This window comes from Meleagris gallopavo, chromosome 17, assembly GCF_905368555.1.
Source record: "Meleagris gallopavo chromosome 17, MGAL_WU_HG_1.1, whole genome shotgun sequence".
Classification (NCBI taxonomy): domain Eukaryota; kingdom Metazoa; phylum Chordata; class Aves; order Galliformes; family Phasianidae; genus Meleagris; species Meleagris gallopavo.
This window is the reverse complement of record NC_139420.1, coordinates 1,082,132-1,097,549: the sequence shown is the minus strand read 5'-3', so window position 1 is coordinate 1,097,549 and position 15,418 is coordinate 1,082,132. Positions and strand designations below refer to the sequence as shown.

The 15,418-nt window shown below is 40.6% G+C and overlaps 1 protein-coding gene across 6 annotated transcripts in view; it reads left to right on the top strand.

Moving 5' to 3' along the window:
• Window positions 1-13,297, top strand: part of ARVCF (ARVCF delta catenin family member) — a 140,605-nt gene extending 127,308 nt beyond the window's left edge. For 5 of the 6 annotated variants that reach the window (XM_031555923.2, XM_019620965.3, XM_085238127.1 and 2 more), the window contains 3 exons: window positions 3,891-3,982; window positions 6,474-6,587; window positions 7,966-13,297. In XM_031555923.2, the coding sequence (XP_031411783.1) occupies window positions 3,891-3,982; window positions 6,474-6,575 (194 nt within the window). In that variant the 3' untranslated portion in view covers window positions 6,576-6,587; window positions 7,966-13,297. The remainder of the gene's footprint in view (window positions 1-3,890; window positions 3,983-6,473; window positions 6,588-7,965) is intronic. The other variant, XM_031555925.2, reaches the window with a different exon arrangement.
• The last annotated feature ends 2,121 nt before the right edge of the window (window positions 13,298-15,418 follow it).

The window sequence follows — 15,418 nt, the reverse complement described above, 5'->3', positions numbered from 1 at the left end:
CAGGAGGAACTGCTCTAGAATAAATATTCTGATTTTAACATCATTGTGGATATTGTTACATTCTGGAGGACTTTTTGTTCTATTTTCCATTCTGAAGTGAACTTGCAGGTATGGGGAACAGAACATCGCTATACACACTTCTGGGTTATTACCTCCAGTAGGCTTTGTTTAATTACATCTCCACATGTTCACACCAGTCAAAGTTCTGAGCCTCCAGGAGATAGTGAATTCAGTTACATTTGCCAAGAAAATGCATGACTGAATATCAGACAGTTGTTCAGCATCCCAGCTCATGTCTTTTTCATTTTTATTGCAGAAAGTCCTGTGCCCTGCTTTTGGTGGTGTTTTTTTCCTTTGTCTTTCTTTCTGACTTCGTTTGCCTTAAGATCTTTCTACTGTATATTCACTGTCTTTTAGAAATTATCATCAGCCTCCAACTTTGTGGTGTTCATTTCATTTAATTCAGATGCCCCCATGTTTCATAATTCACCATTCTGGTGTACCACTTTGAGGCAGCATAGTTTGCTACCAAACACGTTAGAATGTGTCACTGCAGAATTCAGCGGGTTTCCATGCTGCGCACGTTAGAGCTACCCATCCATTCAGCTGCACCCTTTGAGCCCAGAGTGTTCATCCTTCTCTGCAGTTTAGAAGACCATGCTTGTTCCAGAACATCACTATCTTTTGGCTGCTCCACTACTGCCTCTTCTTATCAGAGTTAAGCACTCTTGGTACCTGGCCCTTTGCTGCTAAACTGTTGTTGCCTCTTTTCCAAGACTGCAAAAAGAAGCATGCTGCTGTTATCTCAGTTTGTTTGCTGATGCTGTGAAGTCGTTCTTCTCGGTAAAGGAAATTAATTCATTGTTAATGTGGCTAGAGCTAAAGAAGGATGTGTTCCACACTGACTGACAGTACTGGACCAGTCAGCTTCCTGTTGTGTGGGCAGTGAGAGCACCTGGGCAGAGCTTGGTTTCCTTGGGAAATGGAAAAACACGTGTGTTATAAGTTACTGTGGGATGCAGTAGACAGCCTTGTGCAAAGATAGCTCTGGTCTGTCAGACTTTATCAGCTCTGGACAGGAGACTCTGCACAGAGTAATCTGAAGATCAGTGATGCTGACTGTCGCAGTGCTGCCTCGGGGTGGCTGTGACCCTGAGCTGTCTGCAGGAGTGGCAGAACTGTGATCTCAAGGCTGTGTGCCAAATCTGAGTCCTCCAAAACTGTACCTGTGCCTTAGTTAAGATGCAGTCAATCTGTCAATATCATTACAGAGCTGAGAATTGTTGAAAAGAAAAATGCACGGTTCAGGAGTTCCTCTCATAGCTGCATGTCTTTAGGCATAACTTCTCCTTTTTCTTCCCTTCCTTCTTCGTGGGTCTTTGTAAGTTGAGAGAGCTGTGTGAGAGCATAGATGTGAGAGCACTGACACTCAGAAGGCATTTGGTCGTGTCATTTGTGATGACATAAAAATGTTCCTGCAGAATGAATGGCAGATACTTGGTAAAGCAATAGAGAAGATGAGGAGAAAAGTGAGAGGAATAAACAAGCTAAGAATGCTAAGTGCCTCTACTGACCAACATAACTTTGTCTATAAACTAGATTATATTAACTGAGAATGATACATTTATACCTTGGAGCAGTAAGATAAGCATAGGTCTCCTTCATGCCCCAGGAACAGAGTTAATTTTAGTAACTTGCTCAGGATCAGTCTGAAAGATGAGAGAAGCAGTATCGCTAGTCCTGGGGAGGTGTGATCCTTGGGGACAGAGGCATTACTTTTCTGATGCAGCCTTTTTCAAGACATTACTCATTTTATTGGGTCCAGTCATAAACTTCTGATCTCAGCTGCTGCATATCTTGACCGAGTTGTAGCACGGTGCTTGGTTTGCAGAAGCACACCCTGCATTAGAGCTGATGTGTGCAGCACCATTAGCATGCAGGGCACACAGCAGGGGGCTGACAGTACAAAATTCCAAATCTTGGGATTTTTTTGCTCAGTCTTTGTTAGACTCCTGTTGAGCATGGGGTTTTACTTTTTTGTTGTTGTTTTTAGTATGAAGAACTGCCATACTTTAAGTTTTTCATTATTAATGTCTTTATTCTGACCTTGTTATCTGGGAAATACTAAAGCTGCCATACTTCATCGTAATGGTTATTGCTTTCTGGGGGTAGGTTAAAGGTTTCCCTTTGTCTTTGCAATTGATTTTAAAATGTTTTGGGATCACCCTTGATACTAGTAAAGAAATGCAGAGTGATCCGTTACACTATTGTGAGTATAATTAAAATTTGACTGAAGAGCCACCTCTCAGTTGAGTGTTGGAGTCAGCATGCTTCATCATTCGTGTATATACCTGTGTGAACAATTTACTCCTAAATGAATGATGAATCTTTAATATATAACTTAACTAGTAGTATTCGTGCTAGACATTCTGAAGAGAATTATTGATTGTGCATTCCTCCACAAATTCTGGCTGGGTGACTGGATGCAACTGGTAGGCTTTGGGTTTTACTTTTTTATTCTTTTTTTTCCAAAAGGAGTAGCCAGTAATGTTAACTTCTTTGTTGTCAACAAATGCTTGTGAGTGAAGTTCTGTGTAGCAGTGCTTTAAAATCTGTGTACTTCGTGTGTAACTCAAATTCTTTAGTTATGTTTAATCAGTGTGGTTAAGTAATGTTACTAGCCATGATGTTATGAGTGCTGCCTCAGGTCTACCTGCACTTTGATTCCCGAGACATGTAGAAAACTTGAACTCTTTTAAAATTAACTTAACTGTGACCAGTGTAAGTATGCTACAGAACTGTGGTGTGACTGAGTTTGGTACAAGTCACTCTGGCTGCTTTTGTCATGTGGGCAAACAGAGCTTCTTTGTGCCAAGGAAACCCCACCAAAAAAACTTCTTTTCTTAGTGGCATTTTGCAGCAAGTAATGTGCCAAGAGATGCACATTTTGGGGAGGACCTTTTTGTGGTCTTCTAAGAGCCCGGTTTGTCAGAATGTGAAAACATTAATGATCTCTCAGTTACATAGGTAAAAACAAAAGGCTACAGGAATATATGGATTTGAGTGTCATTTACTCCAGATTATGGTGCTGTCAGTGTAGAGCAGGAAACAATCTATTTGTAACTGATAATGAGGGAAATCTGATGCATCAGGAAAAGAAATTCAGGTTTGTGTTGGCTGAACTGATTCAAAGCAGAGTATATATTCTGAAATATATAAAGCTATTTCTTTATAATGCTCTCTCACACTTTTCCTCTGTGCTAATCACACTTTCATATTGTTTCTTAGTTGTCAGGAGAAAAAGCACCATCAGGTGCTGCTTTGGAATGAAAGAATAAAAGGCAGTCCTGGCACAGCAGGGTTTGCATCAAGATTTCTTCCAGCTCAACAGTCTCCTTTTCTCAATGCATCGAAAGGGGCTATTTCAAATTACTGTTATGTCCTGTTAATAGTCAGGCTCAGGAAGAGTGGGAACATGCTGCAGAGCGTTCAGAGAATGAACACAGCCAATTAATCAGGCTGCTAAGCAAGGAACACAAGATTTGAGCTGAATTTGGAGCTCATTAGCCACAGGGCTTGTGATGACAACTCGCTGCTTTCCTTAGGCACACTACAAAACTGCAGTAGGTTGGGATGAAAACAGTTCTGCTTGCTAATGAGTGCCAGCATCTGGCAGTGATACAAAAAAAAAAAAAAAAAAAGAGCTTTTCTGTTTTAAACTGGTGAAAGTAAAATTTCAGAGCTGGAGCATATGTGAGAAGCAGGCTGCCAGCATCTCTGGGTTTTGATGGTCTATTTTCCTGCTTCTTTGCTGAAGAATACTGCTAACATCAGCTCTATTTTGCTCTTCGTTGTGCTTCATGCCTAACTGTCATATTATTCCTCCTCAGATGGATACTCTACCATCGATCACCGGGACAAGGAGCGCAAATACAAGACCAGCGACAACACAGGGGACGCCTCAGAGAAAGAACCTTTGAAAGTGAGATTCCCCTTATTGCTCAATGCTAGTTAGTGCCTTTAGAGGAAACAGAGCCTGGTGTGCTCAGCAAGAAAAGGGTAGTTACTCACACTAGAGGGCTGTAAAGGGTTTTTTTGGTGTCTGTTTTTTGCTTGCCCAATTTTAAGATAAAAGCAGCATTTCCTATCCTAGCACTGGCTAACTAGAAATAAAAACAAAATGCTGCTTTCCAGTGCAGAAGTAAATGCAGGCAATTGATATGTTCTTGTAAATGAATGAGGTTGTAAGAAAATCTTTGTGCAGGCAGCATTCCCTTGCCTATAGTGAATAACTGTATTCAGTCTTTATTCTGAGAACAGTCACTTCCAAACATCACACTGCTTTATTGTTTTCACCATGAGAAGTACGTGTCAGCTTGTGCATCTGTCTAGAGCAGTGTGGTGAGCAGCATTCATTTCACCACCACTCACTCAGGGTCCTGACTGTAGACAATGGGTGTGGGCCAAGGAGATGGAGAGGAAGATGTCCATATTTCTGGGTGTGTGCCTTCTAAAAACAAATTTAGACCATTTTCTAATTCAACAGCAACAACAACAATCTCTCTTCATAAAGTGTTTTGCCTTGAGGGTTGTGTGCAAACGTATCTTAGTGGATTCTGTTGAATTTCTGTTGCATTGCTATGCTTTTTCAGTAGATCTTTTTATTTAAAAGTTGCTTAATGTTTCTAACAATGCTGTGGCCATAACTTCTCCCTGGCCTCAAAACAAGCTTGTAGGGTAGGTCATTTCTGAGAGGAAAAAAAAAAGATTCAGTGAACCAAGAATCAGTGATATGAAATACTGTTGTTAGTCTGTAAAAAAACTGTCCTTAATAACCTTCAGCATATTGCTGATAATATCAGAAAATCCAGGTGATTTGTGTTCACTTGAAACAATTAACTTGAGTGAATTGAAAGAAAAACACTATATTGAAGTGAAATTAAAATGTGATTTGCAGAAAAATCTTTTTATTGTTTGTGGACCAGGAAGATATCCTTCTGTGTCAGTCTGCCTATGTTAATTTGCCTGTTCATGCATTTCTTTCTATGTCCTCCCTTTCTGTGAAGGTATATGCTGGAGAATGGCTTAAATCCAGCTGCAGTTTTAAGCACAGTTCACTCCTTTCCAATTTGCCAGTTCTGGGTATGGTTGCATTCTGCTGGAGGCTGCCCAGTGAAACTTTTTAATATAATTGCTCATTGTCTTGTGTCAACTCTGCAGTGCCAAACATGGCTTCCTGTTTTGAACCAGTGAGCCTTGAGTAAATGGTCTGGAGTAATGTGGCTGTTCTGAAACACTGATCCCTTAGATTCAGCGGGAAGCTCACTTCCCACCCCTTTTCTCTTTTGAACAGTCCTAGAAATAAGTGAGCATCAGAGCAGTAGGTTGTTTAGGAAGCCTCTGCCACTCATAAAGCTCTTTGATAAGAGAGCAGCCATTGCAGTTTTCCTGTTTAGTCATCTTGCAGCTTCTTTGCTAAGTCCAGATGTGTGGTAACACTATTAAAGTAATCCACTAGTGACCACCTTTCTCTCTAAACCTTCCCAGTACATTTCTGCTTGACAGGGTCTGGTGAAGACAGAAGAGCACACTCTCACCTGCCACTTGGAGGTGGTTGTGCTCTCTCATTTGTGTAGCTTTTTTTTGGCAACTGATACAACCTGATTACTGAATTCAGAGTGTATGCTCCCTCCTCCAGTGTTGCTCTGAAGTGACAAGAGATGGCCCAGCTCGAACCAGTACTAATGGTATAAACTTTTTGTCCCCTCATAACAGTTGTAATGTGTATCATGAGGATGCAGTGAGAACAGATGCATTAAGTGACATAAGTATTTTGATCAGTACAAGCTTGACAGAAAATGTCTTTCCAGAAGAAACAGGCTAAGGCAGAAGAGTTAACAAATAGTTGTTATTTTTGCCACTCAGAGTTCATGGACGTGATTTTCAAAATCATATCACTCAGCCCAAACTCCCAGTGTATGTCTGAGGTGAAGCACAACCCAGAGTTCCAGGAAGCAGTCGCTTTGCTTTTAGAGGAACAGGATAAAAAATACTTCACCTTGGTTATGTGCCAGCCATACTTTATGCTGCCTCCTGGTTTTAGGGATAAAGGGCTGCCTGAATTCAGCTTGTTATATGCCTCAAAAGCAGTCCTCAGCTGGAGCAAAGCCTGAGTAGCTGCTACTCTTCCTTTTCCCTGTCCTGTGAAAGAGAACTCTGGGGTCTTCTGGTTTGTAAACTGTTCAATAACCGAGGCTTTGAAGCTCAAGAGTGGCCAAGCATTTTGAATAATGGTGGCAGAGAAGTGCAGCCTTTGGCTGCTGCAAGTGCTCTTGTTGGTATTGTGCCTTTGCTGATCTTGTTACTTTCTCCACCACTAATTTTCCCTTGTGCTCCTTTGAGCTGACTTGTTTGGTGGTTTTGTTTAATTAATCCGCTCTGTTTTGCTTTTAACTCCTCACCCTGTGCTGCAGAATGACACAAATAGGAAAAACATTAACAGGAGTAACAGGGCTTCGGTGAATCTGGTGGATGCTCGTGACATTAAACCCCAGCCTGTTGACTCCTGGGTCTAATTTGCATGCATGGTAGGTCATTTTAATGGTAATTGGTGCTAGTGATTAACTTGTCTTTTGCATGATCTGTTCAGCTATGGAATCTCTTCAAGGCTAACTGCTAACTGAGTCCTTTCAGAGAAAGGAAAATACATTTGAAAACGTGTATTTATATTATTCACTGTGTCTTTAATGAAATGCAATCAAACACTCCTGTTTGATTAAAAAAATAATCTGTCAAATAACTACAGCACAGTAGTATCTTGAATGATTGGCTGTCAGCCAAAATGTGGAATATTTCTCCTGGAAAGCCATGGGAATGAATTTAAATAGTGTGTTTCTACTTCCAACCATTTTTTTTCGCCCTTCAGACTCACTATAAGGATTAGTCTGAGACTAAAAGAAAAAGCGTATCCTTCTATATTTGTGGATGTCCCCTGAGGTTCCCTAGAATTACAAAGCCATGCCCATCTGCAGGAAAGCTGCTGCCTATACACAGTTACTTTGCAAGGGGAGGTGATTTTGATTACACAATAAACATCAAGGCACAACTCCCACTTCCCAATTCTTTCTTATTCTGTTGTTAAAGAAAGGCGCCTTTTTGTTGCGTTACAGCTCTCTGCCTTTGCCATGAGCCAAGTCCCTTATAATGTCACTATCCTTTCTTTATTCCCTGCTACTGCTAATCTGTCTCCTGCTGTTTTGCTAGACAGTCCTCTACCCTGGTTGTACCATCCGTCAATGTCAGACGTGATGCCCCATTTGGAATAGCTGATTTTGTGCCCCTGGCTGGCTGAAGAAACACCTAAGAAATGGTTGCAAAGGCTATTGGAGTGGATAATAGGCCTTTGAGCCTCAAATTCCAAAAAGTGGAGTGCGATCTACTCTCATAATTAGACATGGAAATCACATGCAGTAGTGGGAGAGAGAGCTCTTGTATGTGTGGGATTTTCATTTTTGAGGTTTCCCCAGAAATGTTTCTCCTTTAAAGACTCTAGTACAAGTACAATGTGTTTGCAGGTTGTTTCTCTTCCTGGGTTGGAAGTGCTTGGCCAGAGCAGTCTTTAAAAGCCCCCTGGTAGCCTTGTGTAGCCACGCAGCAGGCCCTGGCAGTGTTGGCTTAATGCATCAGGTCGGTGCTGTGCAGTCAGCCTTGTTTATCTTTGCCCTCTGGCTGAGCCAACGTGTGCAGTGCCTGTACACCTCCAGTCTTGCACTCTTCTTAGCAGTGAATGCGTATGGGTGGGACTTTGAATGAAGTCTGTGCTCATTTTCTCCCAGTCAGACCTTTCAACAACCCCATACACTGGGATACATTAGGATTTCCATTCATTGTTCTACCACTATGGGATGGAGATCACCAGTGCCACGTTGTTTGCTGGTATTAATCAGTTCTGGCTTTATTTTGCAGGCCTAGAGTCCAACCACATTTTTTTTTAATTGAGGGGGAGAAAAAAACATTGAATTGACACAGGATTTCATCAGTCACCACTGCCATTCCGATCTGGAGGGCGCTGCATCACTGACAAGGCTGCGGATTCTAAGAGAATGCAGGGAGAAAACACAACTGACTGCCATTGCCAACCCCAGAGCACCATGCCTTACAGCAAGACAGTTTGCTTTTTAAATCAGTTACATTCCCACCAGACATAGCTGCCTCCTGCTCCCTCCCATCTCCTGCAAGAATAAAGCAAGCAAGAAAAGAGAATCCAAGTTCCATCCGGCTGGCTGCATTCTTAGGTGACTCTTACATGTGGAAGAATGAGAAGCAAAGGTCATGCAGCAGCAAAGAGGACAGCTTCATAAGTGAACTGCAGAATATTTGAAATGATACCTTAGGTGTAGTCATGAAGATAATAGCACTTTTATGGATTGGATCCCATTGTTTTCTTTTTATTTGGGGGGATTTATTTTGAACTGTGAATCTAACACTTTTAAAGAGTTTTTGAAAAATGCTGAGGTTTTCTTCGTTATTTCAACAGGAATTGCAGGAATGTTGAGTGGGTTTATTGAATTTCAATGAAGAGAAAATACAGAACAAAAAATACTAAATGCTGGCCAAATGAACTGGAGAGTAGATAAGAAAATTGATGCAAGCTGTATAAATCTGCTTTTAGAGTACGCTATATCAATCACAGTGCTATATTATGGTTATAATCTGATGTACAGTACTTCTGCCTTTTGAATTCTGTAATGGCTCTGCTTTTATTTTCACATGAAGGTTCTAATGTCCCCAGTTCAGAAATGTATGCTGAGAAATGGAGTTGGCTGGCTTTTTATTTTCTTATTCTCAAAGATGGTAGTAAGGAGCTTTTACATTTTAATTGTATCAGTGTTATATTGATGACAATTCACAAGTTATTTTGCTGTAGCTGTTAACACATTGGAAGAAATAGAAGCTTCTTCGCAGGATGTCTTATTTTGAACACACTATATATGTTTTAGATGGGTCTTTCATTTTTATTTGATGGTAAATTTATCACTATTGGATCCATGTTTGCTTTGGGCTACAGATCCTGGTGGAAAATGTCATAAAGGGAACAGATTAGACATTTTTTAAATCATCGTCATTTCTGTGTTCCCTTGATTTTGTTTTGAGGTTACATATTCTTGGTGGTATGAAAATCATCCATGTGCAGATGTTCTCCTCTTAGATGCCATGGTGTGCTCTGATAAGGCAGAGTTTTTACCTCATGAGAACAGAGAACTACGCTGCATATACAGAATCTGATAATGCCATGAACTAAGTGACTTTAGATCACTGATTTTCTCCAGGCATTGGTCAAGGGAGGGCAGCAGAAGAGAATAGGAATGAAATATCTCACTAGTAGCATCAGAGGGCTTTTGCTGACTTTGTTTTGGTTGCCATGTTTAATTCTAAATAAGCTCCTAAAAATGGTGTGAGTGGAAAGCACATTTTTGAGCCTAGCAAACATCATTTGGGGTTTTCAGTGCCTGCCATTTCCTTTGTAATTAAAAAGGGGAAATATCCAACAACCTTGCCTCACCCAAAATATTACTGTAATAGTAAACGTCTGAAGTTTTTGTTTAAAAGAAAAAAAAGAAAAAAAAAGAAAAAAATTAAAAACACAAAAAAAAGCAAGTACCAAGAGCTTTCTATCTTCATGAGTATATTAAAAAATTGACATGAATACATATATATAAATAAATAAATCTATATATCTATATATATATTGTTGTGCAGAGGATAGGTTAATAAAAAACCATGTAAAGTAGTTTGCAGGAGAGGGAAGCATTTGTTGATTCAGGGAAAAAGACTGATGCCAGAAGCTGTCAGTGATTCGGATGATACATGTGCTCCTTCACCCTCCTCCCTTTTGACCCTCATCTTCTATGTACATTGCAGTAGTTACTTCTGGATCATAGAGAAGGTGAAGTTGCTCAGAGCAAATTAAGATAGCAAATATTTGTGGGGTTTTTCACCTGCATGAGAGTCCTGTTGGACCAAAAATGCTCAGCAGATCAAGGGAAGCAGAGATGCATCTGTGATTATCAACATCTGTGTCAGAGGCAGTGTCTCTCTATGTGTAGACATAAAGTGTGGCAATGAAACCAGATACATAGTCTGACTGTATATTATATCAATGGTGCTCTTTTCATACTTGTTCTGCCAATACGCGGAGACCCTTTTAACCAAGCTACACAGAAACGTTTTATATCACTTTTGGTTATGTACTTGGTGTATTCTTTTTGTATATGAAAGGATTTTTTTAAAAACGTTCAGTAATTAGCAATGGAACCTGCTTTGTAGCTAACTAGAACAGTTTAAGAAAAGGGCCATGCTGTCAGTCTGTCCCTGATCTACTTCAAACCATATATTTACCAAAGGAGTCTGAGCAAAAGTTCATTTAAAATAAAGACCTGACTGTTGAGTCTCTGCTAAGACTTTGTGATTTAGTTGTTGTACAAATATTTCAAAGCCAGCAAGAGGTTAGAAGAGAAAATTGCAGGAAAGGGGGAAGTGATGTGACTGGGGGCCAGTTGTGTCCGTGACCGCCTGTGCCAGATATCAAATGGCTCTCAGTGGGGCACTACAAGGACACTCAAAATCTGTGTGGGTATCTATTTTTGTCTTCATCATTAATGAATCAAACTAAAAACACTAAGGAAAACTTGAGAAGCAAATTCAGGCCTATCCGACTTCCCCCCCCCGAAGACCTTTTCATATTTATACTGCATCCTCTGTCAGGCAAACCTCCCTGTCAGGTTAGATGGAATTGGCTGCCCAGGCTTGTTGTAGCAAACTGTTCTTCTTCCTTTTCCCTGGGATAAAGTGTTCTTGGCAGCCCCAATGGCTTAGAGTTGAGAACATGGCTTATTGCAACAAAACAGCAAAGGATAGTACATAAGAGGTAAAATACCAAGTCCATGTGCCAAGACGTTCTCCTAGGAAATGACATCTTACTTTTGCCCTTCCCATGCCTTACAGTAATGATGAATTCCTAGGTATGTAGCAATAACCAATAATGCATCATTTACGTTACTGTGTTAATTTTTTTTTCTTCTCACCAAGCTGTTGTTCAGATGATGCGGAAAGAAAATGGATTGAGAATGACTTGCATATGAGACTGTTGCCTTGTACTATCAGCTCACAAGCCAAAATCTCTAGCAAGATACTTTGAACTTAGTTTGGTGGTTTATCCATTGTCCTTTTCATCTGTGGCCACACATTAACTTCTGGAATGCATTGGTGGGATGTGTGTCCACACCTGTCCCTCCATCTCTCCTTGTTAATTCAAGTGTGACTGGGCTGGTTGAGCAATTCTGAATGTGGGTAAATAAACCAGTAATTGTTGAGTTTGTTTTGGCAGCAGGGACAGTATGTTAAGAAGGGAAAGTGGCAGTGTGTGTAACTAATGCTGCAGTATGGTCTAGAGGCTCCTGCTCAAAGGCAGGCAGTGCTTTTTAGGGCTCAGGTATGTGACCTCCTCTTTTCCTGTTGGTTCCACTGTGAAAACTGGAGGCAGTCTGTCTGCAAAGAGCTGGGGTAGAAGAGATTTATACCTGCAGAAATTTAAGTGGGAGGGGTGGTTGTGGAAGGAGAAGATGGATGTTGCAAGACTCCTAATAAAGAGGAGGAGGAAATTTGATGGCCCAGTAAGGGCTGAGATAACAGGGGATGGAAGAGATTTCTGATGGCAAGTAACTGCTGAACTTTCATCCCAGGGAGATGGCTTGCTCACCGCCCAGGCACGTTCAGTAGGCTGTGGAGGTTAAACAGAACGGAAAACCAAGTAACAACACTGATGGGGCCACTTAACATTGCGTGTCGAGACTGCCAGATAAGCATCAAGTTGGGCTGTTGAGTGGATGAGTGATCAATCCTTCTAACTCCAAGGATTCTGTGATTCTGTTTGTGCAGCATCCAGCAGAAAGGCAAGATATAAAGACATTTTGTTTCTGTGTTGGAGCTAAAAAGTAATTTAGCTGTCAGTGTAACTTGACAGATCAAAGATGGTTGCCAGTTTGAAATGTTCCCCAGGGAGCAGCTTGGGCAGCCAGAAGTCTTATGGGCAGAACACCTGAGTGTCCTGGTTCTACACTTGCGCGTTCAGACCCACAGATTCTAAGTGTATATATTAGGAAAGTAAATCTTGTCTCCTTTGCCAAGACTTCATAAAAGGGATTGACTTGGGGACTAGGAACTGACTCGTTAAGTGATGCATTAAGGAACTGGGGGTGGCATGTTAAAGCCAATTAGTGAGCTCCTGCCAACTGAAAGGAATAGTTTTCAGTGATGACTTCTAGCATACACAGTTTATGCTGGGCAAAGCAGTTTTCGCTCCTCCAGCAGTTTTGTTATCTTGAAGGTGGTGAGTTACTTTCTGTTACTTGCCTTAAAGTTGAGCTTACGGGCTCCGCTGCTTGTGAGAGAGAGGCACATTTTAAACACGTGGAGTAAGTGAAGCTTCAGAAGCCACATGAATACATTACAGACTGGTTACAGTCCCTTCTGTCTAGCTGCCCACTCACTGTAAACTATAGTGTGCCAGTAAGCTCAGCCTGAAGTTTTGTGCTGTTGGGGTTGGATTGCACTCTCACAGTTTTTGAAGGTGTTTATATAGGCATAGTTTCTCACAGTGTTTTTATTTTAATGCCCATAAAATCTGGTGTTTCCTTATCTTTGTCAGAGAAATCCTCTGATTTATTGGTACAGTAACTAATCTAGTGCATTTAAAGGAAAGTTGTTATGAATCTCTTTTATTCTGTCTTAAGTTTTACATCGGGATAGGGTGTTAGGAAGTCCTTTGCAATGAGGAGGAAGATAGTGCAGATACTACAAGGCCTGCCAATCTGGTTCTTACTTTTTGGAAAAACAAAGTAACTAGACTAAGAAGCTTACTGGTAATTAGTAGCTAATGTGTTTGTAACTATCATGTGCCTTAAAATTTTCATGGTAGGAGAATAAAAAAGAAAAATAAATCAACAACGTGTTTTCTGTAATACTGCTCAACATTCTCTCTGTAGTTTAGACTGGTGGGGTTTTGCATTGTATTTACACTGTACTATAAATTGAAACACTTAGAATGGTTTGATTTTACCAGTATGGAGAGGAAAAAAGGTGGATTATGCTTTTCATGGAACAAATGTTACCGTGACAGAATGTATTATTATTATAGGATCTTTCCATAATGCAGACAAGTAGAATGCTTGTTAGAAAACCAGGTATGTAGGATAACAATTTGGTGTGTTTTCAATAAACCATGCCTGGAAAGAATATATGTGCCATTGGTTATCTTTTTGTTATATCAGGTAACTCAAATATTCTTTCGGCTTTGCAACAGCAGTTTTCTGTGGCAGGGAATTATTCAACGCTAGCTCAGGTCAGCACTCTGTGTTAGTAAAAGGTCAGTGGTAATGAGGGCAATTGGAATATCCTTTAAACTAGTACACCTGGAGATGTTTGATTTATTGCCATATGCTGTAGCTGTAGCACAAAGTCCTCTAAGGGCTTTGGACTGTAGGTCATGCTTTTTTTCCCCTTTTTAATGTACAGGCCTGTTTCTTTGAGGAAGACACCTCAATCACTGCTCAGAGAAATGCACATTTGGGACCACAAACCAAACTTGCTGATGTCTTTTCCACTTGAGAAGCTATTTAACCTCTCCCAGTTTGGTTGTAAAATCTGTGTAATTTTACAGAGATTTCACATCTCTGGAATGTCTGCAAATATTCTCAAAAATATAACTGCAAAATAATAACAGAAAATCTTTTATGTTCATCATAGTCTATGCATGAGATTTGGTTTCAATGAAAAATTGTTATTTTGGAGATGTGCTAAACAATTTACATCTGTTGGGGGAAAAAACCCTATACTGAGAAGTCGGTATTCCAAGTAACAGCCAATTGCTGACACATCCTTTCTGGGTAATTCTCCCGAGGACTGCCTCTCCCTGGCACATTCATCTGTGCTGAGAAAGTCAGTAGGGCTTCACCTAAACATATTATGGTTATTGACGTTCATGAAACTTGACAAAACCCTGTAAATCTTGACGTGAGTGTTGTGCAGGGTCTGGCAGAGTTCAGGTCAGATTTTCTGTGAATTAAAGGTTGATGAACCATTGCTGACCATGAGAGTTTGCTGTATGTTAATGCCTGATTGTACCATTCAGAAGACTGTAAGGTTCCATTTACTTGTGGATGTTTGTTGACAGACTGGGAAGGTTGTCTTCAGCTCACCTTCCCTCCTTATTTCAGGTGCAATGCGTCATGCATCCCCAAGAATCTTGTCAAGTCATTTCTAGATTCTGTTCTTGTAGCAGGAGGATCTATTTTCAAGTGTGGGGTGGTAAGATGTGAGATCCTGAGCTTAGCATCTTGTTCCAAAGTAGCATCCATATTGTACTGAAATGAGGAATCTGATTTTTTTTTTCCTCTGAATGCAATAGTATGATAATGAATAGCAGATGCTGTAGGTAAGGTACTGAGCTAACACAAATATGCTATTTCTACAACTGACCTTTTTTAGCTGTCAAAGTGATTTCATTTTCAGCTTATCGCAAGTTGGGCAAATGGAAGCAGCAAGTCCTGCAGGTGAAAGGTTAACCTGGTAACAACGGGCAGGAAATGTCACAGCCCTCACCTGTTTCAGGCTTCAGCAGTGTCTCTGGAGAACATTCTGCCCTTACCGCTGTCTTCCTCAGTGTCTTACTGTGAAGATCTCTGTATAATTAAAGAGCAGTGGCATAACCTCATTGTGGTACTGGCTGACGGGGGGTGGTCTGTTGCACTGGGAGCTGTTGTTTTACAGTGGGATCATCAGCTGAGCTGTACAGGCAGACACCAAAATTATTTTACAATGTTTAAGTGTGCAGACATAGTAAACTGTTATTCATGTGATACTTAATAATTTATTCTTAATTGATTGACAGCTCAAATCAACTAAACAAGCATACATGTAGTAGTGTTATCCTTCTTTGGGGCAGTTAGGATCTCAGTAGTCTCTCATGGTCTCCTAGGGGTTTCTGTTCACGTATGCATCTGATGTTTTTGACCCACAGCTCAGAATTTTTCATAGGGTGCTTTCACTTCCTTGTATCAGGGGGAGGCAGCTCCTGTACAGACATAAGACTGCTGTTTGCTCTGGTGGGTAATTTCCTCTGTAACGGTTGCTACATGAGTGCTATTATGCTCAATTCGGTATTAAAGTAGAAACTAAAAGGAACTAAGCTGGCTTTGACTTCCTCATAAATTCTCCACTTCCCTTCTATACTGATGTAAAGAGTCAGTTCAATATTTTGAAAGATATCGTGTCCCTTTGAGGTAACAGAGAGGTTGAACAGAAACCAGGCCTCAATTCAACGTCTTGCCTCAATCACTAAGAGTACATAGAGAGTAGCTGT